Genomic DNA, 26776 nt, shown 5'->3' on the forward strand with positions numbered 1-26776 from the left:
GGACTGTCACTTGGACATAAACATACACTTAACCTTGCCAAGACCAAGTTTGGGCATCTATCGAGTAAAATGCCAGGCTGAACCAACCGCACACTGATGTCCATTTCTCTGGGGTCCTCCAGCCTGCAATCCTGGCCATGTAAGGCTACCATGCTAGAGCCCCTGCAAGAGCCTTTCCTGTCTGCATCTATACCCCAGTCTCCATGTGCACAGACCCCTGAACATTTCCACAGCCCTTTTCTAAATCTGTGTTTATCTCTGTGATTTTTAGAAAACATTTCAGCAATTTCAGGTTGGTAACTTAATGATTTTAATGGCATTCTCTAAAATGACTTTTTTAAAAATGATCTGTCTTTCTCTGAGTCACCATGGCGGTTTCCCTTCCCCAGGATTACTTTTGACAGGCAAACTTTGATTATTTGAGTGCCCCAGGGGATGGGCTGAAATTTAAGTTAAGTGAGATTTCAGGTAATTGGAAGAGCTTATAATGTGAACTACAGTAGCTGGGGGGTATGTGAAATTCACTGACAGTCTTGGTTAACTGAAGTTATGAATAAGGAGGGTTTGCCGGAATATCTATTTCAATCCTTTCACTCTTGTTATTTCTCCTTCCCTCCCTCTCCCCATCTTCTCAGTCTCTGCACTCTCCAATGAGTGTGCCTCTGTTCTTTTCAGGCCTGTGAAGATGAGGAGGAATTGGCTTTCCTTCGACTTAGCCACAAATGCGCTAGGAAACCCCCTCTTGTTTGCTGAAGATAGCATATATTGTTAAAAATCATTGCTTGCCCTTTCCCCAGTGCTAGGCTGATCCGACCTTGCCTCAGGCCAAGATGCTGATGGTGGGGCAGGCAGTTCTGGTGTGTTTCAGAGATCAGATGTTCAGGATAGAACACTAAAATCACCCATGTGTCTGAGGCTCAACCTTTTCCATGCAGATTGCCAGGGGCCTGTGATATACAGGCGATGGTGCCTGTCACCAACACTCACATAGGCACTGACATATTATAACATACAATAGTCACGTGTGGGATGTAATGATAGATTTGCCAGTTACTTTGTTATACGCTAATAATTTCATTCAGTTGCAGAAGATTTTCTTATGGGGTGGGTAGCACTAGAAAGCTCGCAAAGCATGGACAACATTTTAGTCAAACTGTCTTTAAAAGCTGTAAAACTGCTCTGGCTCATCTTCTTGTCTCAAAAAGAAATCATAAAAAGACCCTGTGTGTAAAATTGCAATATTTCCAGAATCTCTCACTTGGCCTTAGTCCATCTCCATATCAATAGGTGATTACAGGGGGAGCGAAGGCATAGCTGGACTGGAGAGGTGGGGCGGGGTCCCTTTTTGCAGCCAGGCCAAGGGCGACATGGGCGAGCACAAGTGGACGACTGCTTGTAAGCGATAAACAGGTTTCTCCCACTTTATTTTTCCCTTTGACTGATTTCGGCTTCAATGGTAATTTGCCCCAGGCTGGGAACATATTTTTCCCCAGAGTTACAGACCCTAAGACCCCTACTACTGCTGAATCACAGGGCCTCTTTCTTTGTGTCCCTATCAGCTCTTACTTCTCATTCTGCCCCCAAACACCATGAGGCACAGGGGACCTGTAGCCATGCTTCCACTTTATAGATGAGGTACTGAGAGGTTTAAGGGATGACATCGGCAGAACCAGAACTGATTCCAGGACTCTACTTTACACAAAAGGGAATTAAGGAGATACAGAGATGAAGGCATCATTAATGGAAGCAACATGGCACCTGGGGGTCAGAGTGAAATCATCTGCGTTTCACTGCCATCACCCACCACTGGCCATGAGGAGCCACTCATCCCCTCTCAACTTCTATGAATGACATGAATAATTATCATCATTTTAGAGCCTACTCAGTACCCAAAGACAATTCAGCATTTCACATACGTAAATTATTAATCCTCACTACAACCCCAAAAGGTAGACATTATTACCTCTTTTTACAGATAAGAAAACTGAGGCTCTAAGACCTTAGAAAAAACCACGCAGCTTTTAAGTGGCAAAGGTGGTATTTAAACCCAGGCATGTTCCATGCCCTTTCTGCCACAGTGCCCTGCAGCCTTCAGAAGTAAAGATTCTATAAGACAATACATGTAAAGAAAAAGAAAAGTGCTCGATAAATTGTAACAGCACCAATCTTAATCATTATCATAATAGTCAAAAGAACTATGTCTGTCCTATTCAAAGAAAGAAAATAATCTCCAGTCCTTTGTCAGCAGGCCTTGTCTTTCTGAGAAATATTCTCCCTGATGGCATGAATAGTTCCATAGGGGGCCAGACTGCTCAAGAGGAAGATTTGGCTCATGATGGAGTATCTGTGGGACGATTCCCTGGCTCCCATCGCTCTGGTACTTGAGTCAGGTGCAGATACTCAAAGGCGAGGAGGTGTTCCATCCCAGGCTGCCCCAAAAGGCAGTCATCTGCAGACTAGAGATCTTGAAATCAGCCATGCAAATCCATCACCATTTTAATTATCCAAGTAAATAGAGCTCTTCCCACCATCTGCCAAGATTTCCAGCAATCGTGTTCATGATGGCTCCCTCTGGTTCGCTCTGGATGAGAACTAAGGAGTCAACATTGAAGAGCCACTTGGGCCCAAATTACCACCTACAGGATGAAGGTCTCCTCGGAGCAAGACTGTGGCTGGGAGCTGTTCTTTCCCTGTCTGTACACCTTGCTCATATTTTTCTGAGCACTGTTAATTTGCTCCCGTACTTCATCTGCATCATTCTTAGTTTCTTTCCACCAACTCCAGGCAGTACTGATTAGTAAGAAATTTTCCTCAACAAGAACTGTCAGTTCAGAACTCAGGCCCACAGCAAAAAGTCCAGTGGAGACTCATTCTGGAACACTGATGAGTGTGCAGTCCTGGTAATTAAATCACAGGAGTTTTCAGAAGACAGACTAAATTATAAACACTGCTAAAGGTGATGACTCTGTCCAGGTCTGTTTCTCTGGCTGGTACCTGTTTAAATGGGTTGATTATGTCAGTGAAAGGCTCACAGGGTGACCTAATTATGGCTTTTAGGAAAGATGGCAAAATGCTCATTGGCTCCACATCATCAATGGACCACAAGCCAAAATTTTATCACTTTCCTGGACAGTCAATTAGCCCAGCACCACCTCTACCTCCATCATCACCATCCATCAGGAAAGCATTTAGGTGGCAATAAGATGGGTTGCTCCAGTTTATTATTCTGCTAGTACAGATACAAGTCCAGACACTAAAAAAAAAATCCTTCGGAGAAGTACACACAGACACCACTGATGAAAGTAATGTCAAGGTTTAGACATTTCTCATTCAGTGAAGAAAATTCAATGATAATCAGGGTCACAACAGATATTGGCATCAAAACAAATGGCTAAAGATAGGACTGGGCTGGCCATTCCAAAAGATGAAACTGCAGAGGCAGAGAGAATGAAAAGGGTATGGAAAGCAGTGCATATCCCAAAGACCCTGAACTTGTTGGTCAGATTCCAATGTCTGCCCTGCCACTTCTAGCTGACTGACCTTGACCAAGTTAATCTATCTCGTGCTGAGCCTAAGTCTCCTTTTCTGTAAAATGGGGACCACAATAGTGCCTACTTCATAGGGTTTGTGAGCAGATGAAAGGCAATCATGAAACAAGGTATCGAGTCCAGTACCTGACATGTGGCTGGCATTTCTTACCATAATCCATAATCATCATCTTCGTGGATATCATCAGGACCAGTTGCTGTCAACATTGTATGGGAAAGGACAAAGATGAACATAGATAAAGCAAGTCCTTGGGAAAGACCTACCACACGTGATGGGCCCAGATCCCAGAAACGACCATGGGTACATCAGATAAAACATCAGTGTTTCATGCTGTGCCTGGCACACAGGTGCTTAATAAGTGGAACCAGTATAAGAACTTTATGACTGTTGCTAATAATAATATTGATGCCGAGCATGGTAGTACCAATTAGAGTAATGGTTGTAGTAACAGTGGTTGTAAAATGATCAAAAGCTAAACCGAGAAAGGGTCAAAGTAAGGAGGGTTTCCAAAGGTGCATGGTTAATGCCTACATGATCAAGACTTAACTTTTCAGCACCAATAGGACAGTGTTTCTGGGAGGTATATGGAATTTTTCTCCTTCTTGTCAGAGTTTTCATGAATGATTCCAGTAATCAAAACAGCTATTTTCCTTTCTCACCAATGTCATCTTAAAATAAGCTCTCTCTAAACCCAGGTGTTTAAATTGTCCAATGAATTCCCCTCCTCTTTTAAAAATGAATTTTGTGCTGGGATGCGAGATACCCTTTCCAAAGTCCCGGGGCCATTCCTGATATGTTCGGCACAACATACGTGTAATCAAACAGCAAGCCAGGAAAGGCACAAGTAGGTCTTGCAAAAAACACAGGAAAATCTTGAAGTCACCAACCTGCATCCTGTTCTAGAGTTAAATAGAACCCCTGATGTCAGCCATCTGAACTTTATAATAGTGGGAAATAATACAACACATATCTCTAAGAAATAGACTCAAAGTCTAACAAATGCATCGTTTGTCCACACTGAAGAATCCGATGCTGCCAGTAAGGTTGGTGCTGATGATGAGTGAGTGAGTGGCATAGAAACTATTCACTACTTGCTGCTGAGGAGGAAACAGAACAAGTTATGAAAACAGCATACAGTGACAGAAGTAAGAATAATGTTCACCTCAGGGGTGTGGTGGCGTGTGTGTTGACTAGGAAAGGGCATAGGGTTCCTCCCTTCTAGAAATGTTCTGAATCTTGATCTAAGTGGCTGCTACACAGGGGCGCGCACATGTAAAAATGCACTGAGCATTCACTGTGTGCATTCACTGCACACGTTAGCCTTGACACAAATGGAAACAGAAAATAGCATATGATATAAACTCATTTTTAGAAATAATGGCATGGAAAAAATGTCAGAAACATTATACACTAAAATGTTAACAGCAGTCAGCTCTGGCCACTAAAATTATAGTTTTTTCTTTTAAGCATATCTGTATTTTCTATAGTTGGAGAGTGCAATGAATTCATACTCCTCTGATTTTTAAAGTTAAATCCATCACAACAAAAGCATTATCATCTCCAGGTAATACCACCAGCTACTCACTTTTCTTCCTCATTCACAGATTCAGGCCATCAAGAGCAAAGCTCCCACAGCTGCCTAAGGAAATTCTCCGTGCGGGGTCGCATATAGGCAGAGGGCAGGTGGTGAATCCTTGGTAGTGGTAGATTCTCTTCCACAGAGCCTCTGATGGGATGGGGCTGGATGTCCTGGGGTGCCTACCTTCAGCCTACCCAGCATAGGATGGGGCTGACTGCCCTCAGCACATGGTCAAATCTGCAGGTCTCCTGATAGCATTTTTGCTCAACTTCTAGCCTATATTGAAGTCTGGGCAGGAATCTGGAACCAGACCCCAAAAGTCTCTTTTTCAGCTCAAGTTCTTGGGTTTAGATCTAGGTCAGCTGATGTGAGGGTGCAGAGGGGTCTAAACCCCAGGCTTCGAGTGGGAAAACATCTGACTTGAAAGGTCTAGCTCCACATGCTCGCATCTTGCCCAGTGACCTTAAAGGGGCACACTCCCCACCACTCATCCTCACTGACCAGGTGGTTATGGGGGTTCGATAAGGGAATGAAGAGGAAGGCGACAACATCCTGTTGACTTTTACACCCCAACTTCTATCAAAGTGCTTGGGACATAGTTAATCTTCTTAAATATCAGTGGAAGTAAAAATAAATGTAAGGAATTATTTTTATTTATTATTTCTCATAATGAGAAGATGACTATAGGGACCAAAGAAATTGCACAATTTCTCTGCATGAGAGTCAACCATGGGCAGCAAATAACCTTGGAGCAAGCTTAAATTCTAGTCCAGGGCATTAAAGACTGGCATATATTCAGACACACTATAATACAGGTCAGAGCCCATTATAGAAAGTAACTCTTTATAACCAAATAATTTCCCACCCGCAGCTTCTGCCTGACTCCTTTCAAGCAATATATCTGATACAATAAAATTCCAGTTTAGAAGAAAGGGAAGGAGAAGAAGGGAGGGTGAGAGGGAGAGCGGAAGGGAAGAACTGACTTCCAGTGAATTCATGAATCCCTTAGAGCTTATTATAAGGAGATGTGACTTACTACCCTTAAAAGATGACAGTCTATATTTTCAAAGTCAGAAGGTCCGTGAGATCAAATGGATATAAGGGGATGTTGGGTAAAGAAACGGAGGAGAATGTTGTTCTGACAAGCAAAAAACAGATGTCCCTACTTTAATTCAGTAGTTTTTCAAGTATTAACTGAGGAAGCAATAGGTTTGTCATCTCTTAGATTAGTTCTCCACACGCAGGACTTTGCGCTGGGCCCAATGGGAAATTCAAACATGAATTCTGCTCTGAGGAACTCCAGGCTCGAGGCGAGGCATGTACACATATAATTCCGATGTCAGGAAGCCAGGGAGACACCCGTCAAAGAGGCGTGGCTAGATGCTAAGGGATGACAGAAAACAAAAGACCTTTCAGCGGGGGGTTAAGGTGGTTGTGACCAAGCCTTGGAAGAGGAATGAGGAGAAGAAAGAGAGTAAGAGCTCCAGGCAAAGGCCACAGCCTGAACAAAGGCCAAGTGCACGGAAACCCAGGCTTCTGGCAGGGACCCCGAGGTGGTTCTGTTTTCCAGGAGCATGGGACATGTGAAGAGGAGAAATGCCAAAGAAGGCTGCCACATGTGGTTTGGATGAAAGTAGGAAAGGCCTTAAGTGACAACAGAGTCTGAGTCAAAGGAGGAGCTCTAGAGGTCTTTGAGCAATTTAGGGTCAGAATCATGCTCCGCTTCCAGGCACTAGACCGTCAGGCAGTAATGGACAGACGGAGAGGCAGGGAGGGATGCAGGAGGCAGAAAGGCTGCCGAGGAGGCACCTGTAAGAACCTAGCGGGCAGGCTACTCTTAGTTCTTTGTGAGCAAGTGCTGGGTCTTCAACACTGACGCCAGCTTCACAACAGGCTTATTCAAAACATCAACAAATGGGGAAAGCAGAGTGCTTAGCACATATCTCTGAAGACCAGAGAAGGGTAGGGGTGGGGAGAGCCCCAGCAATTCGGCAGAAAAACTGGACTGGGGGAGAGCAAGGAGGGTACAAAGTCGGAAAGTGAGTAAGGGGAACGCAGAAGAGGCTGTGCAGATGGAAGCTGCCCCAGAACTGACTGAGAAGCCTGCAAATGTGACAGAAGGCCTGGCAACACTGGAGACTGGGGGGAAAGAAGAAAAGGTTACAGACTGACCCTAACAGCACTCACCAGGCTGGGGCAAATTTAAAAGCAAACAGGAACTAGCTAAAAATAAGGGAGTCCCATCTCTGCCACCTCCAATATTACCTTGATTGCGGGGTTTGCAGACGGCAGAGAAAGCAGACACATCAATCATGCACCCCATCAATATGCATTTTCATGGGCATCATGTTGACAGCCGGGAGCTTACAGGTCACCTGCCTCTGCAGAACTGTCTCTGCAGCCCTGGGAAGGGTTTTCCGAAGGCCCAGGCAAGGATAGGGCTACCACCTCGGCTGTAGAGGGTTAGGGACCTTAAAATACCTTCACATTCATCATCTCACTTTATCCTCATCCTAGGTGAGAGACACAAGGAATACACTGTTATCCTCACTCTATAAACTGCAGAGAAAATGAGGCCTTGAAGAAGTCAGGAGACTTGCCCAAGACTAAGTAGCTACCTAGTGGTAGAACTCAGTGACATGTAATCCATTACAGCCTGAGCCAGGATGCTGGCCAGGACACCAGGAAGCTGGCCAGGACACCAGGCATGGTGAGGACACTCACTCCCAGCTTCACCCCCACCTCTGTGTCTGCCCTTAATAAAGCTATGGGTGGGCAGGCACATCCATGAGTCTTTCCATAAATGAGGATGTGAAATCAAAGTACAGGCCTGGCAAATGGGCCAGAACTAGTCAGTTCTGGGACACTATATCAGTATCCTCACTCACATCCTGCTCCTCTTCAGCCATAGGATGAAGCTCATCATTCTAGAATTCCTGTCTCCTGCCCCAACAGAGGTGGTCACAGTCCCATCCCTCAGGAGCTCACTAACTTGTGCAGGAGTTAAGATCCACACACAGAAGGTCCCTTCCTTCCTCAGGAAGCCTGTCAGTGCTGTAGGAGTCATTTGAATTAAGCTACAGGAGGCAACAAGATGAAGAGATCACTTCAGTCTTGGGTAGACTTGGAGGATTTTAGAAGGGATGTGGGCTTCTGGTTCACCTTGAAAAGACTAGGAAAGGCTGTGGTCAGGAAAAAAGAAGGCCCCCTTGGATGAGGTCAGGGCATGAGAATAAGGTGGAAGCCAGAATGCATGACAGATCAGTTCGGCTGGAGCAGCCAGTTTATGAGGACAGCAATGAGACATAGGTTGGGAAGGTCAAGACCAGAAGGTAGACTGGGTTGGAGAAGATCTGATATCCTGAACATCATTAAGTTGTCCATTACAGTAAAATAGCATGAGATAATGGACACAGAGTTGACCAGAAGAGGTGAGATGAAAATGAGAAAACTTCAAAATAAAAAAATCAACTCACTGTCTGCGTTTCTTGGGGACCAGGTATCCCCTATCACCGGAGCCATTTTAGCTGATGGGCCAGAGAGAGACCCTCCCCTAAGCAAAGCCCTCTTCCACGAAGTACCCAAAGCCCCACTCTGGTTTTACTGATGGAAAAGCAGTGAGTAAGAAATGTCATTCACTCTGGTCATTTTCATTCAGGGACTAGCCAAAGTTCTAATCTTCAGCCAATATATTTTCTTCAACGGGAAAGTCACTAAATTATTATTTTTAACATAATAAGAGTAGAAATTGTCAGTTTTAGAAACACATATGCGAATCTCCCTGCACAGGAGAGAACATGAATCCCATTAGTTAAAAATAGCAGCCGTGCTCACTTTCCCCCACACGCTAATTTTAATAAACTTACTCTGAAATTAGCCTGCCACTATGAAGATCGCTGCTCATGCAAAATGTTCCCAGTAAGCAGGAAGCTTGCCTCACAAGAGTTCAAGTACCCCCCGGGAAACTCAGAACAATGCAGAGTTCTAAACAGAACTCGGCCTCTTCTTACCAGATTTGGACACCAACCCCCAGCCCTCTAACATAACCAGCACCCTGTCTCTCTAACCACCCATCAAGGGTCATCTTGAATTCATTCTATTCCATTTTCCTAATCCAGTTGGCTATGAGATCCTGTAGGGCTCTTCCTTTAAAATCTTTCTCGAAACCACCCTTTTTTCCCTGTTCCCACTGATGATGTATTCCCTTAATACTTCATCATTCTAATAGCCACACATTCATATATTCTACATTTATTGAGTACCTACAAAGGGCAAAGTAGTGTTAAGTGCTAAGGTCACAAATTAATAATATATGGCCCCTACTGTCAAGGAATTCAAGACCTTTTGGGCAGTGGAGGGGCAGATAAGTCAAGGATTAATTGGAAAACCATATGATAAGTGGTATGACTTGGGGGAAACAGGAGTAATTGGGAGTGTTGATGGTGACAGAAAAGACTAGATTACTGGTCTCTCATCTTGTCTTTCCCTTTTCCTAGCAAAATTTGTCTTTATATTCCCACTACCTAGCACAGCGCCTTGCAGGTGACAGAGGCTCAGTGATTACTGAGTTTAGTAGAAACAAATCTATCCCAAGTATTTTCATCAACTTCTATTCCAGCTAAAAAAGCATCCATGCCTCTCTATTGCCAACTGTATTAGAGTGCATCCTTCTTTCTTGCTTTTGAAGTCATTTACCATCTGGTCCACCCTGGCTATTCAACCTTAATATTTGCTCTACCTCAACCCACTAATTTCAGCCTTTATTTGGATCATTTCCTCAAAGTCAGCCACCGGACCAGCACTCATGCCTGCTTCCTATCACAATCACCCTTGCCCTCTTCAACCAGACAGACCCAGTTCAAGTTCCACCCTTCTAAGAAGCTTTTCCCCACTTTTTAAAGTCTCACCTACTGCCTATACATGTGTCTAAAATATATGGTTCACTACTGTGCAGTTTTTTTCATTTAATTTTAATATTATTCATATGAGTAATACTTTGAAATATTTAACTGGTTCCCCATCTTTCCACCTTGTCCCCATTTCTTGTAACCCCTATGCTGTTTCTCTCTGCATTCCCTTAAGAAGCCATTCTGCCTTTGTGTCCTAAGGAAGGGAGCACCCAGCAGCCTTTTCCATTTTGAAAGCCTTTACTTAAAACATTAGGGCATCCAAGAGTCTCCCTGGTAGCAGCTCTTTCCTATGACTCCCCCACCAAAAGGCTAGAAAAAAATCTCCAAAGTTAAGGAAAGGCCAGAATCAGAACACAAGGAAAGAGAACTTGGTTATGAGTGTGTCTCTGAGAATGAAGTCTGAGCTTTGCCTAATCTTCCCCGGGTGGGGACAGTGGAATAAGGACCAGGGGACTGAGGTGGAGGGCTGGCTGGTTGTGATGGAAACCTGATGAGCCGGAGAACTGGAGAATTAAGGAGTAAAGGTCTCTGTAGTGATGGCTATCTTAAATATCCATTTCCCCCCTTTAAAAAATTATTTTATATAAAAAGATTTATAAAAAATACAATTCGTAGAGAGAAAAATTCACCCTTTAGAGGTGTACAGTTCCATTAATTTTAAGTCTTATGCAATCATGTAGTCATCACCACAATCAAGGCATAGAATACATCTATCACTCCAAAAAGTTCCCCCATGCTCCTCTGAGGTCAACGAGTCACCCCACTTCAAGGCTCTGGCAACCTTTGATCTGTTTTCTATCCTTTTAGTTGTGCCTTTAAAGAACTTCATATAAATGGAATCTTAAGTGTAGGTATGTTGGAGGCTCTGACTTCTGTCACTAATGAATGGATTCCACTCCATGGATGTATCACAGTTTATCTGCTCACCAGTTAATGGACATTAGAACCGTTTCCAGTTTTCAGCATTTATAAATAAAAACTGCTATAACCATTCACATACAGGTTTTGCATGGACATGTGTCTTCATTTCTCTTGGGTACATACCTAGAAATAGGGTTGTTGGGTTAGCTTATGTTTGACTTTATGAGAAACTGAAAACTATTTTCAAAAATGGCTGTACCATTTTGTATTTCTCAAGCAATGTATGGGATTTCCTGGTGCTCTGTATCCTTGTCCACATTTGGTTTAACCATTTTTGATATGTTTGTTTTTCCATTCTAATAGGCATGTTGTGGTGTCTTACTATGGTTTTAATTTACATTTCCCCAGTGACTGAGGATGTTGAGTGTCTGTTCATGTGCTTATCGGCTCTTCAAATCTCTTTTTCAAAGCAATGTCTATTTAACCCTTTTTACCATTTCTAAAATTAGGTTGTTTGTTTTTTTATTACTGAGTTGTGAGAGTTCTTTTTGTATTCTGAATATAAGGTAATTGTTCTGCACAAATTTTCTCCTGGTCTGTGGCTTGTCTTCATTTTCTTAACAGTCTTTCAAAGAGCAGGTGTTTTTCATTTTGTTAAAGTCCAATTTATCCTTTCTTTCTTTTATGGTTTGTAGTTTTCATGTCTTATATACACGTCTTACATTTTAACCTCCCAAATTTTGAAAGATCACCTCAGGTGGTGATAAGAACCCTTCCAAATGGAAGATGGGCACATGTAGCTACAGATAACATTCTCCAGCCTCCCCTGCAGCTAGGTGCATCTGACTGCGCTCAGACCAGTGGGGTATGAGCAGAAGTGGCATGTACAATTCTAAAGTCATCCTTATTTAGAGAAAGGCCCCTTGCCCAGGACTTCTCCTCTCTTTCCCCATTCCCATGGACTGGAACAAAAACATGGCAGCAACCCAACTGTGACCATTCAGTTGAGAACCACCCCCAAAGACACAGCAGAGTGACAAGGCGGGAACAACCTGAGTTCTTAAATGACTCATGAAGCAGGGCTGCCCTCCTGGCCTGCACCACCACATGGTGATGTGAAAGAGACCTACCTATCTACCTTATTTAAAATAATATATTTGCAGAGTATGTATCTTCATTCTAATGACTTAGACTTTACCCTAACAAATATGCCCTTCTTTCTTAGGAAGTAAAAGTATAATGCTGAGTTTCCTGGACCCAGCCTTGTGTTGTGTGGTGCAACTATGCATACAGTTGCACAATGGCTTCCCAAAGTTTCCTTCAGCTCAGACATGATTCCAGGGCAGCAGAATATGACCTTGCCCCCACCATGGGCAAGAGAGTGAAATCCCCCATCTTCAGAGTAATGAAGGAGCAATATATCAACTTGTTCTTCATTCACCCCAAGCAGCATGGGTGTGGTACAGCCAAAGGGCCAGAAGAGGCTGAGAGGAGAACAAGGAAGAACACAGCAGTGATCTATAGGCACCAATGACCAGATATGAGAATGAAATGAGGCTGAATTAAAATAGACAAGATGCATGTCCCTGACCCCTCCCCATCACCCCAGCCAAAGGCTGAGAACTACTGAAGCCCCTAGACCTTAAATCCAAGTTCAAGGAAAAGAAGAGTCATGACCCCAATCCAGATTATATTTCCACCACCCTTATGATGAGAATTTGTTATCAAAATCAAGGTGTTAGAGCAAAATAGTTTTCATTTCATGAACACCTGAGTTGGTGTCCTGAGGTTCATCCCCACTGTACTAATATTCAGTAAACACTTACTACTTGCCAAACAGAGGGCTAAGCATTAACAAGCATTGTTTCATTCTATCTCCACACTCATAGCACCTATGAGGTAGATACTTTATTATCCTTCATAAAGATGAGAAAAATGAGGCCCAGAGAAGTTGTGCAGTGCCATGACCCATTCCCCTCCTCCTGGCAAACAGCCCCCACTGCCCCACCCATTCTCAGTCCGCATGACCTGCACAGGGTCCCAGACACAGCTCCAGGCCTAAGATTCAGATAACTACACTTTGGAGATATTTCTTCCAGGGCAGGCAAGCGATTTAAGTGGGTTCAAAGAGAGTGACTCCTGTGGTTTTATGGGATCTAGGGCAGAAAAGTCTCTGTCTTCTCCTCAGGACTTGCACCTGGATGGAAGGCTGAGACTGAAGGAAAATAGCAAGTAGACCCAAGAATGGAAAGAAAGCATCCGTTTGAGAGCTGAATCCAGCTGTGCTCCAAACCACCCCTACCTTGGAATTATTAGTCACATCAACTGTATTGGTTTTTAGGGCTGCTGTAAAAATTCATAAATAGGGTAGCTTGAAACAACAGAACTTAATTCTCTGAAAGTCCTGAAGGCAGAAGTCCAAAATCAAGGTGTCAGCAGGCCATGCTCCCTAAGAAGGCTCTAGGGAAGGATCTTTCCTTGCTTCTTCCTAGCTTCTGGTAGTTGCTAGCAATCTTTGGCATTCCTGGGCTTGCAGCTGCATAACTCCAGTCTCTGCCTCTGTTATAACATGGCCTTCTTTCCTCTGTGATTTCATGTTATCTTCCCTCTGTGCACTTCTGTGTCCAAAGTTTCCTCTCCTTATAAAGATACTGGTCACTGGACTAGAAGCCACTCTAATGACCTCACTATAACTTGGTTACTACTTTCAAATAAGGTCAGACTATTGTATTTTGTGGGGTTAGGACTTGAATATATCTTTTTGGGGACACAATTCAAACCATAACACCAGCCAATAAATTCCCTCTAAGCTGAACCACTTTGGGTTGGGTTTTTTATCATTTTGCATCAAGAAAGTGGTAGAGCCAAGACTTACACCTAGACCTCAGTGAACAACTGAGACCCAAAGTTGCTCCCTTAACCATAAGGCCAGACTATGTGGCTATTCAACCTCTCTCTTCCAAATGTCAGTGGCTCTGCTCTGGAGAGAGGCCCAGGGTTAACTCTCTTTTATCTGCCTCAGCCACTACATACACATGCTCAAGGAATATGAGATTGATTGCTATCTAAGTAATTAACCAAAATCCAAATACTGAACTTGAACTAGGCATGGTTTATTATAGGGCAATAGGCTGTGAGATGACCAGGAGTTTTGTTTTAGAAATAAAAAGTTATTGTCTGTATGGCTGCATTTCAACATTTCCCCGATTTTTAAAGATCACCTCAGGTGGTGATAAGAATATTTCCCCCTCCCCAGACATTTAATTTCCAAAACAGAACACCCGCCATGCTTCTTTCACATGCATGGCCGTGTTTACTTCAGGGCCTGAGAGAAGGCTGTAATTTCAGCTTGTTATACTAAAAATATGAAAATAAAACTAATCTCTGTAGGATCATTTTTAAATGAAAACTGCTTCCTAGAGGCAAGCCAAGGAAGCAAACTGATTGAAAGAGAGCAGAGGGCTCTGGGCAGGACGGGTAATGGAGTGCAGATCCAGGGTGGGGGTAGAAACCGGGAGTTCTGTAGAAATAGATGTGAGCCCAGCAAAAAGCCCATTTAGCCCAGGTGACACGTCTAGTGACATCCTCCCTAGTTCCTTCAGCTGGGTTCCAAATTCACTTTGAAACGCCACTAGCCACTGACCACACTCTTCCTTGAAACCTACTTGGCTGGGATTCTCCAGACCCAATCCATAGCTAACCAGCTTAACTTGAGTCGGCAGGGGAATCACTTGGGCAGCTTGATTTGTGAGAAAGGTAGATCTGGGGGCTACCCACTCCAGGCACTTCCAGGACATGGCTGTATTATTTCCTGGGGGGGCCATAACGAATTCCCACACACTGGTGCCTTACAACACAGAAATTTATCCTCTCAGTTGGGAAGACCACAAGTCCAAAATCTAGGTGTAGGCAGAACTGGTTCCTTATGAAGGCTCTGAGGGAGAACCTGTCCCATACCTCTTTCAGCTTCTGGTGGCTGCCAGCAAACCTTGACATCCCTGCATTGTCACCACACAGCTCCAATTTCTGCCTCCATCTCAACATGGCCTCCATCTCTGTGTGTATCTGTCTTCCCATAGACTTCTCTTTTGTATCTCTGTGTCTCAAATCTATCTGTACTTTCTTTTACAAGGCCACCAGTCACTAGGGCCACCCTAAATCCAGGATGATCTCATCCTGTAATATTTAACTTGATTATCATCTGCAAAGACCCTATTTGCAAACAAAGTCACATTTACAACTTCCAGGGGGTTTAGACTTAGATATATCCATGGTGGGGGTAAGAGAGGGGATAGAGTGTATGTACACAAATCAACCCACTACAGGAGATTTGAGGGACAGACCCAAAAACTTGCCTTTTTCCTCAAAATGCAAAGTGACTGCACTCTGCTCTCCAAATGACTCTGATGCAGGTGATCTGTAGATCAATGCTGAGAAACACTGATTCAGCTGCTGAGGATTCAAGATCAGTAAGACATGGTCTCCTCCTCTGGAGAACCAGCAGTACAGTGGAGGATACAGACAGATGAACCAATGATTAAAATACAAAGTGTGGCCTAGTGACTCCAAACTCTACAGTCAGATGGACCAGGGTTCAAATTCTGCCCCCTCCAGCTGTGAGGGTCTGAGTAAGTTCCTTGGCCTGTCTGAGTGACGGTTTCCTTAAAAAATAAGAAATAATTCCTACCATACACCATTATGAGAATGAGACCATGTAAAAATCTTCATGCAGACAGGGGTGGACCCAAGAAATAGCTATTATATAGATCAGAAGCATGTTACATTGATTTTCACGTCCATGTAGCTGTGGGCCATCCACATCCTAAGCCTTTAATGAATGTCTGTAGAAGCCAAGAAGGCATACTCTGGAGAAATGCAGCTGGAATAAACAAGACAACTCCTGGAAGACCCTTGCTGGGTCTTGACTAATTCTACTTATTCTATTTTTTTGAGCCTCTGTGTACAGAGCTCAGCATGCAGGCACTTGGAACAAAGAGTCAAGTAAAACACACAGCCCAGTGGGGAGACCACTAGGCCTCAATATGGTGTGTGCAGTGCACGGCAGAGGTAAGCCCACCATGGAGTGGCACACTTGAGGGATACCCATGTAATTAAGCACTTCTTTCCATTGGTCTTTCATCCTTGCTTCCCATTTTTAGTATTCTTAGTGTTTGTTGTGTGACTCTCCCAAACTATATCATATGGTCCAGAAGTTCTCTGAGGGCACAAGGGGTTGTCTTTCTTCTTCATCACTGAATCTACGAGCACCGAGCAATGTACCTAAGTCCTAATAGGTATTTGATAAGTATTTGCTGGAGTAGTGAATATTCTATTTCAGAGCCCAGCACTGAACTTTTATAAAGAACCACCACCAGAGGGGGGCGGAAGATGGCGGCGTGAGTAGAGCAGCGGAAATCTCCTCCCAAAACAACATATATCTATGAAAATATAACAAAGACAACCCTTCCTAGAATAAAGACCAGAGGACACAGGACAATATCCAGACCACATCCACACCTGAGAGAACCCAGCGCCTCGCGAAGGGGGTAAGATACAAGCCCCGGCCCCGCGGGAGCCGAGCGCCCCTCCCCCCAGCTCCCGGCGGGAGAAGAGCAGGCAGAGCGGGAGGGAGACGGAGCCCAGGGCTGCCGAACACCCAGCCCCAGCCATCCGGGCCAGAGTGCAGGGCCCTCGATACTGGGAAAACAGGGCAGCAAGAACAGTGAGCAGGCACTGGAGGCTGGGCGACAGAGGACATAAGAAAAGCGCGCGACCATTTTTTTTTTTTTTGCTTTTTTGCTGCTTTGTTTTGGCGAGCGCTGTTTGGAAGTCTTAAAGGGACAGGGACCCCAATATTAGGGAAACAGGGCAGAAAGACCGGTGAGCAGAGGCCTGAGGCTGGCACCGGAGAATAAAGAAAAACGAACGACCACCTTTTTTTTTTTTAATTAAAAATTTTTTTTTTTTTTAATTAAAAAAATTTTTTTTCTTGTTTTTTTTTGTGGTCGTTGTTTTGTTTTGGCGGGTGCTTTTTGGAAGTCTTAAAGGGGCAGGGCGGGCCACTTAATCCAGAGGTAGGGAATCCGGGACCTCTGGGCACCCTAACCCCTGGGCTGCAGGGAGCAGGGAGGCCCCTTACGGAGATAAATAGCCTCCCAGCAGCTCCTGCTCCAACGCGACTCCACCATTTTGGAGTAGCTGCCCGAGCCAGGCCACACCCACAGCAACAGCGGAGATTAACTCCATAGCAGCCGGGCAGGAAGCAGAAACCCTGTCTGCGCGCAGCTGCGCAGCAGAAGCCACTAGAGGCCGCTGTTCTCCCAGGAGAGGAGGGCCACAAACCAACAAGAAAGGAAGTCCTTCCAGCCGTCACTCGTCCCAGCTCTGCAAACTATTCCTATCACCATGAAAAGGCAAAGCTACAGGCAGACAAAGATCACAGAGACAACACCAGAGAAGGAGACAGACCTAACCAGTCTTCCTGACAAAGAATTCAAAATAAGAATCATAAACATTCTGACAGAGATGCAGAGAAATACGCAAGAAAAATGGGATGAAGTCCGGAAAGAGATCACAGATGCCAGAAAGGAGATCGCAGAAATGAAACAAACTCTGGAAGGGTTTATAAGCAGAATGGATAGAATGCAAGAGGCCATTGATGGAATTGAAATCAGAGAACAGGAACGCATGGAAGCTGACATAGAGAGAGACAAAAGGATCTCCAGGAATGAAACAATATTAAGAGAACTGTGTGACCAATCTAAAAGGAGCAATATCCGTATTATAGGGGTCCCAGAAGAAGAAGAGAGAGGCAAAGAGATGGAAAGTATCTTAGAAGAAATAATTGCTGAAAACTTCCCCACACTGGGGGAGGAAGTAATCAAACAGACCACGGAAATACACAGAACCCCCAACAGAAAGGATCCAAGAAGGGCAACACCAAGACACATAATAATTAAAATGGCAAAGATCAAGGACAAGGAAAGAGTGTTAAAGGCAGCTAGAGAGAAAAAGGTCACCTATAAAGGGAAACCCATCAGGCTAACGTCAGATTTCTCAACAGAAACCCTACAGGCCAGAAGAGAATGGCATGATATATTTAATACAATGAAACAGAAGGGCCTTGAACCAAGGATACTGTATCCAGCACGACTATCATTCAAATATGACGGTGGGATTAAACAATTCCCAGACAAACAAAAGCTGAGGGAATTTGCTTTCCACAAACCACCTCTACAGAACATCTTACAGGGACTGCTCTAGATGGGAGCACTCCTAGAAAGAGCACAGCACAAAACACCCAACATATGAAGAATGGAGGAGGAGGAACAAGAAGGGAGAGAAGAAAAGAATCTCCAGACAGTGTATATAACAGCTCAATAAGCGAGCTAAGTTAGGCAGTAAGATACTAAAGAGGCTAACCTTGAACCTTTGGTAACCACGAATTTAAAGCCTGCAATGGCAATAAGTACATATCTTTCAATAGTCACCCTAAATGTTAATGGGTTGAATGCACCAATCAAAAGACACAGAGTAACAGAATGGATAAAAAAGCAAGACCCATCTATATGCTGCTTACAAGAAACTCACCTCAAACCCAAAGACATGTACAGACTAAAAGTCAAGGGATGGAAAAACATATTTCAAGCAAACAACAGTGAGAAGAAAGCAGGGGTTGCAGTACTAATATCAGACAAAATAGACTTCAAAACAAAGAAAGTAACAAGAGATAAAGAAGGACACTACATAATGATAAAGGGCTCAGTCAAACAAGAGGATATAACCATTCTAAATATATATGCACCCAACACAGGAGCACCAGCATATGTGAAACAAATACTAACAGAACTAAAGGGGGATATAGACTGCAATGCATTCATTCTAGGAGACTTCAACACACCACTCACCCCAAAGGATAGATCCACTGGGCAGAAAATAAGTAAGGACACGGAAGCACTGAACAACACAGTAGAGCAGATGGACCTAATAGACATCTATAGAACTCTACATCCAAAAGCAGCGGGATATACATTCTTCTCAAGTGCACATGGAACATTCTCCAGAATAGACCACATACTAGGCCACAAAAAGAGCCTCAGAAAATTCCAAAAGATTGAAATCCTACCAACCAACTTTTCAGACCACAAAGGCATAAAACTAGAAATAAACTGTACAAAGAAAGCAAAGAGGCTCACGAACACATGGAGGCTTAACAACACGCTCCTAAATAATCAATGGATCAATGACCAAATCAAAATGGAGATCCAGCAATATATGGAAACAAATGACAACAACAACACTAAGCCCCAACTTCTGTGGGACACAGCAAAAGCAGTCTTAAGAGGAAAGTATATAGCAATCCAAGCATATTTAAAAAAGGAAGAGCAATCCCAAATGAATGGTCTAATGTCACAATTATCGAAATTGGAAAAAGAAGAACAGATGAGGCCTAAGGTCAGCAGAAGGAGGGACATAATAAAGATCAGAGAAGAAATAAAATTGAGAAGAATAAAACAATAGCAAAAATCAATGAAACCAAGAGCTGGTTCTTCGAGAAAATAAACAAAATAGATAAGCCTCTAGCCAGACTTATTAAGAAGAAAAGAGAGTCAACACAAATCAGCAGTATCAGAAACGAGAAAGGAAAAATCACGACGGACCCCACAGAAATGCAAAGAATTATTGGAGAATACTATGAAAACCTATATGCTAACAAGCTGGGAAACCTAGGAGAAATGGACAACTTCCTAGAAAAATATAACCTTCCAAGATTGACCCAGGAAGAAACAGAAAATCTAAACAGACCAATTACCAGCAATGAAATTGAAGAGGTAATCAAAAAACTACCAAAGAACAAAACCCCCGGGCCAGATGGATTTACCTCGGAATTTTATCAGACATACAGGGAAGACATAATACCCATTCTCCTTAAAGTCTTCCAAAAAATAGAGGAGGAGGGGATACTCCCAAACTCATTCTATGAAGCTAACATCACCCTAATACCAAAACCAGGCAAAGACCCCACCAAAAAAGAAAACTACAGACCAATATCCCTGATGAACGTAGATGCAAAAATACTCAACAAAATATTAGCAAACCGAATTCAAAAATACATCAAAAGGATCATACACCATGACCAAGTGGGATTCATTCCAGGGATGCAAGGATGGTACAACATTCGAAAGTCCATCAACATCATCCACCACATCAACAAAAAGAAAGACAAAAACCACATGATCATCTCCATAGATGCTGAAAAAGCATTTGACAAAGTTCAACATCCATTCATGTTAAAAACTCTCAGCAAAATGGGAATAGAGGGCAAGTACCTCAACATAATAAAGGCCATCTATGATAAACCCACAGCCAACATTATATTGAACAGCGAGAAGCTGAAAGCATTTCCTCTGAGATCGGGAACTAGACAGGGATGCCCACTCTCTCCACTGTTGTTTAACATAGTGCTGGAGGTCCTAGCCACGGCAATCAGACAGAATAAAGAAATACAAGGAATCCAGATTGGTAAAGAAGAAGTTAAACTGTCACTATTTGCAGATGACATGATACTGTACATAAAAAACCCTAAAGACTCCACCCCAAAACTACTAGAACTGATATCGGAATACAGCAAAGTTGCAGGATACAAAATCAACACACAGAAATCTGTGGCTTTCCTATATACTAACAATGAACCAACAGAGAGAGAAATCAGGAAAACAACTCCATTCACAATTGCATCAAAAAAAATAAAATACCTAGGAATAAACCTAACCAAAGAAGTGAAAGACTTATACTCTGAAAACTACAAGTCACTCTTAAGAGAAATTAAAGGGGACACTAACAGATGGAAACTCATCCCATGCTCGTGGGTAGGAAGAATTAATATCGTTAAAATGGCCATCCTGCCCAAAGCAATATACAGATTTGATGCAATCCCTATGAAACTACCAGCAACATTCTTCAATGAACTGGAACAAATAATTCAAAAATTCATATGGAAACACCAAAGACCCCGAATAGCCAAAGCAATCCTGAGAAAGAAGAATAAAGTAGGGGGGATCTCACTCCCCAACTTCAAGCTCTACTATAAAGCCATAGTAATCAAGACAATTTGGTACTGGCACAAGAGCAGAGCCACAGACCAATGGAACAGACTAGAGAATCCAGACATTAACCCAGACATATATGGTCAATTAATATTTGATAAAGGAGCCATGGACATACAATGGCGAAATGACAGTCTCTTCAACAGGTGGTGCTGGCAAAACTGGACAGCTACATGTAGGAGAATGAAACTGGACCATTGTCTAACCCCATATACAAAAGTAAACTCAAAATGGATCAAAGACCTGAATGTAAGCCATGAAACCATTAAACTCCTGGAAGAAAACATAGGCGAAAACCTCTTAGACATAAACATGAGTGACCTCTTCTTGAACATATCTCCCCGGGCAAGGAAAACAACAGCAAAAATGAGTAAGTGGGACTATATTAAGCTGAAAAGCTTCTGTACAGCAAAAGACACCATCAATAGAACAAGAAGGATCCCTACAGTATGGGAGAATATATTTGAAAATGACACATCCGATAAAGGCTTGACGTCCAGAATATATAAGGAGCTCACACGCCTCAACAAACAAAAAACAAATAACCCAATTAAAAAATGGGCAGAGGAACTGAACAGACAGTTCTCCAAAAAAGAAATACAGATGGCCAACAGACACATGAAAAGATGCTCCACATCGCTAATTATCAGAGAAATGCAAATTAAAACTACAATGAGGTATCACCTCACACCAGTAAGGATGGCTGCCATCCAAAAGACAAACAACAACAAATGTTGGCGAGGCTGTGGAGAAAGGGGAACCCTCCTACACTGCTGGTGGGAATGTAAGTTAGTTCAACCATTGTGGAAAGCAGTATGGAGGTACATCAAAATGCTCAAAACAGACTTACCATTTGACCCAGGAATTGCACTCCTAGGAATTTACCCTAAGAATGCAGCAATCAAGTTTGAGAAAGACAGATGCACCCCTATGTTTATTGCAGCACTATTTACAATAGCCAAGAATTGGAAGCAACCTAAATGTCCATCAATAGATGAATGGATAAAGAAGATGTGGTACATATACACAATGGAATACTACTCAGCTATAAGAAAAGGGCAAATCCAATCATTTGCAGCAACATGGATGGAGCTGGAGGGTATTATGCTCAGTGAAACAAGCCAAGCGGAGAAAGAGAAATACCAAATGATTTCACTTATCTGTGGAATATAAGAACAAAGGAAAAACTGAAGGAACAAAACAGCAGCAGAATCACAGAACTCAAGAATGGACTAACAGGTACCAAAGGGAAAGGGACTGGGGAGGATGGGTGGGTAGGGAGGGATAAGGGGGGGAGAAGTAGGGGGGTATTAAGATTAACATGCATGGGGGGGTAGGAGAAAAGGGAGGGCTGTACAACACAGAGAAGGCAAGTAGTGATTCTACAATATTTTGCTATGCTGATGGACAGTGACTGTAAAGGGGTTTATAGGGGAGACCTGGTATAGGGGAGAGCCTAGTAAACATAATATTCGTCATGTAAGTGTAGATTAGTGATAGCAAAAAAAAAAAAAAAAATGGCAGCTCCTGTGTGGTAACCTCCAACGAGTTCTACACAAGGGTATAAAGGGCATATAAAAGTGTAGGCAAAGGGTCTGTTTGTGTTTATACAGAGGATCAAAGCCTAATTTGGCTACCCCAAAAATGAACTAAGATACGATATGAAAAAGAACTTCCAACATCTGCACCCTCTGGAAGACTCATGCCAGAAGATGATCATCAAAAAACCCCAACAAAGATCCACGCACTGCTACAGCTGTTGATGCACTCATCCCACCAGTTCCTGGACTTGCCATGGGAATGAGGAAGGAGATATCTAAGCTGGCCTGTGCATACAGTAAAACAACAAAATTGGACTGGATCTATACTGTTGGAACTCAACCAAGAATTTGGAGAAGTGCAAATTGTAGCGCTCCAAAGTCTTACAACTACAAACTATTTATTGTTAAAAGAACATATGGCATGTGAACAGTCCCCAGGAATGGGTTGTTTTAATTTGTCTGATTTCCCTCAGACTGTTCAAGTTCATTTGGACAATATCCACCATATCATAGATAAGTTTTCACAAATGCCTAAGGTGCCTAACTGGTTTTCTTGGTTTCACTGCAGATGGCTGGTAATTACAGATATGCTTTGGTTATGTAACTATACTCCTATTATGTTAATGTGTGTGCGCAATTTAAGTAGTAGCTTAAAACCTATACATGCTGAAGTTACTCTACAAGAAGATATATCAAAGAAATAATCAATCTTCCCATGTTTTCTTCCGCCTGCTACTTCTATAGCTTTTCTTCTTCCTTCCTAATTACAACCCTTAAATAGAATTCGTGCCTCATATCAAATTTACCGAGTATCATAATTCTTCCAAGTGGTAAAGATACCTCAAGACAAATGCTGGGCATAGAAGCCACAGGGCATAAATATGCAAAGAAGTAAAAAGCTAACTTTTTCAAACAATAAGGCTTCTCTCTCACTTACCAACTTCACATTTCCCTGTATGGCCCTGGAAGATGACTGGTTAGCCAGAGACGGGTAAGATTCCTCAAGGGAGGAACAACCTAAGACAGGCACAGTCGCAGGGGGGCCATCAGGTGAGAAATTGGGGATCAACAGAGGTGAGGCTTAGAACCTCACCCCCCCGTTCTGAGAGAAATCTTCTGCATACGTGGATGTTTTATTGCCCTGGTCTAGCTTGGATTAACACATAGTCTACAGGCACACACCTGATCATCTACATGTGCTCTCTTACAACACTAAACTATGTTTTCTACCTTTATCTTGTATCTACCTACCACTTCAGCATTTTATTAAAAATAATAATAATAAAGAGAGAAATGTGGTATCCACATATAAATCAAGTATAAAAACCAAATGAGTATTCATATTTGAACTGACTGTTTATAGTTCATAATGCATGAGCAAAACCGAAAGTTTCTGTGATGACTGCCCTTGTACTGTTCACTATGTAACTTATTCATTATGTAAGAATTTGTTCTACATGTAAGAACTTGTTTGTTATGCCTGAGAAGATTGGAGACTGACAAAAATTAGGCTTGGGGTGGAATAATGATTGTGCATTGAGCATTGACTCCCCTATACAGAATTTTATTGTCGTTAACAACCATTTGATCAATAAATATGAGAGATGCCCTCACAAAAAAAAAAAAAAAAAAAAAAAAGGACAGACTTCCAATGGTAAAATAAATTAGTAACCGGGATGTAATGTATAGCATAAGGAATATAGTCAAGATATTGTAACAGCCTGGTAGGGTGATAGCTGGAACCTAGAATTATGTATATAAATGTTCTACCACTGTGTTGTACACTTGAAACTCATGTAATGTAATACTGTGTGTCAACTACCCTTCAATAAAAAATAATTATTAAAAAAAAAAAAAAAAAAAAAAAAAAAGAACCACCACCAGCCTCCTTGACTATTGGGTAGGATTCTTGATGAGCCAAGAGAAAAGATCCTCAGAGGATCTGTCCCTTGACATAAAGCCTGATAGTTAGAGGAGATATACTGTACAGTTAGGAGCTTTCAATAGGCCAAGAGTAGACAAAACTAAGCTAGGGGGAAAGCTACAACATCTCTTTCCTCTTTGGAAATACAATGCTTTGCACACACACTGGACTTTAAGTACTGTTATCAGACTGACCTGGGAGCGCAGAAAATGATTAAAGGAGAATGACAGTACAAGGTTTCCCTTCCAACACGCCACAAGCGAAAGAGGGGAGCAAAGCGTTCTGCCCCGCACGTGTGCACAGGAGGAAAGAAAAAGCCCAAGCCAGCCTTGGGCACAGGGAATGGTTCTCAGAAGGGAGAGAATGGACAATTTCCCAGGATGATCAACATGGCTAGGTAACGTGGGTAACTGCCATCCCATATGGTGGTAAGTCAGGCAGGACAAGCAATCTATCTGTGAGCGGCAGATCACCCGCTCATCTCGAGAAACCAGGCAGCGCCTCCCAGGCCAAAAGACTCTCAGGGTGGGCTGGAGAGGGAACAGCAAAGGAGTCCAAAGGCGGACCCCAGGGGAGGTTATGATATACCAGTTTGGGGGGCATGGTGTTCTCTGCTTTCACAAAGCAAGTGACTTCTGCACCTGTGTTTCACTTCTTTGATAAATGGCTCACCACCTTGCACATAGTAGGTCCGCGGTACACACGTGTTGACTGAATTGAGTAAGTGCTTGAAGGCTGCGGAGAACCCCGAAATCCCCACCCAAACCTCAGCTGCAGGTAACTCCACCTGGGCCAGGTGTTACCTCAGGGCCCGGATTTCCCCCTGGCACCACCTTTCCGCTTCAGAACTGGGCATCCAATCGCCTGCCTCCAGAACAGCAGTGGCCGGGAAGGCAGGTGGGGCCTGGCTCCCCCGCCCGGATCCCCGCGCGTCTCGCGGCAATCCTGCCACTCCCTGCCGGAGGGAAGGCCCTCCCCAAAGGCTGGCACCAGCTGGCGTGGAAGAAAGTGGCGCCCGGGTAGACCGGGAAGTGCGGGAGGAACGGCGCACCTGGCGGGGGGGCGCGGGCACAGCGCCTCGGCCTCCGCGCGCGCGTCCCCCGCACGTCCCTGCCGGGCTCGGCGGCCCGGGGCTGGGACTGGGGGCTGGGGGCGCGGGCCCATCCCGCCTGGCCGGCGCCGCGGCCTCACCTCGCTCACCAGCCCCTGCCAGTCGCTCTCGGTCCGGTCGTCGTTCATGGCCTCCTCCTGCGGGCGCGGGCCGGTTTCACGGACGCCGCCCTCCACCTCCGCCTCCGCCTCCCGCCGCGCTGCGGCCGTCGTCGCCGCGCCGCCCGGGCCCCGCGCGGCCCCGAGAGGGCCCGGCGCCTCCGAGCTGCCGCGCCGCCGCCTCCAGCGGCCGCCCGTGCTGTTGACTCAACGTCAGCCTCCGCGGGAGGAAGCGGAGGAGGAGTCGCGGCCGCCGGGCCTCGGCCACAGCCCGCCGGCCGGCCGGCCCGCCCCGCACAGTGCCCGGCCCCGCGGCTAGCGCGGCCCGGGATCAGCCCGCGGTGGCTCCGGACTCGGGGTTGCCGCTCGCCCGGGCGGGAGGAGGGCCCGGCGGGCACCTGTGTGCCGCCCGCGAGAAGCACATCTCCCGACCACTACCTGGGCTCCCTCCTCTGGAGTGTGAGCCCCTCCAGGGCAGGGCGCCGCTCTCTCTGAGGAACGTAAGGACAGAGCCTGGCACAGAGTAGGTGCTCTATAAATATCGGTTGAACGCATGAATGAATGAACCATATGCTATTACACAGTTAACATTCATTTTAAAGCTAATGGTTACTTACATTTATTTGTTAAATTATCAGCCGTCACAAAAAGAAAGCATATTTTAAAACTGTAAATAAAACGATATTGCATTCTAAATAGGATCAAAAACTCTAGGGTGTGAGGTTTAGTGTGTGTCAAGAGGGGTTAAAGATGTATTGGCATCTGAGACTTTCTCCGGAAGAACTGAAAGAGAATTCCAGAGGGCAGGCAACCTTCACACGAGTTAACATTACTCAAGGTAGTTTTCCCCTGTCACCTAAAAACCACCACTAATAGTGGACTTTCCCACTGTGGAGAAGCGTCTATACCTGTGGAGATGAGCAAGTAGCTTAAGAAGAAGTTGTGAACCCATTTTACAGTTGTGGAAGCTTCAGAGCCAACATTTATTTATTATTTTTAGTCCCTGTGTCCTTAACGCTGTGAGATGGATGTTACAGCCATTTATCAGATGAGGAAATAGAGGCCAGAAAAGTGGAGAAACAGAGACTCAACCAGGA

The 26776-nt window shown here is 44.0% G+C and overlaps 1 protein-coding gene across 5 annotated transcripts in view; it reads right to left on the minus strand.

Annotated features, from left to right (window-relative positions):
* Window positions 1-26565, minus strand: part of CCDC149 (coiled-coil domain containing 149) — a 100224-nt gene extending 73659 nt beyond the window's left edge. Inside the window, exons 1-2 of one of the 5 annotated variants that reach the window (XM_036920996.2) lie at window positions 25662-26564; window positions 4712-4870 (exon numbers count right to left, since the gene is read on the minus strand). In XM_036920996.2, coding sequence (XP_036776891.1) covers window positions 4712-4753 — 42 coding nt within the window. In that variant the 5' untranslated portion in view covers window positions 4754-4870; window positions 25662-26564. Of the gene's footprint in view, window positions 1-4711; window positions 4871-25661 lie in introns of all 5 variants that reach the window. The other 4 variants (XM_036920995.2, XM_036920999.2, XM_036920994.2 and 1 more) reach the window with 4 other exon arrangements.
* Between the last annotated feature and the right edge of the window lie 211 nt (window positions 26566-26776).

The sequence above is a fragment of the Manis pentadactyla genome, chromosome 5 (assembly GCF_030020395.1).
Source record: "Manis pentadactyla isolate mManPen7 chromosome 5, mManPen7.hap1, whole genome shotgun sequence".
In the NCBI taxonomy this organism is placed as follows: Eukaryota; Metazoa; Chordata; class Mammalia; order Pholidota; family Manidae; genus Manis; species Manis pentadactyla.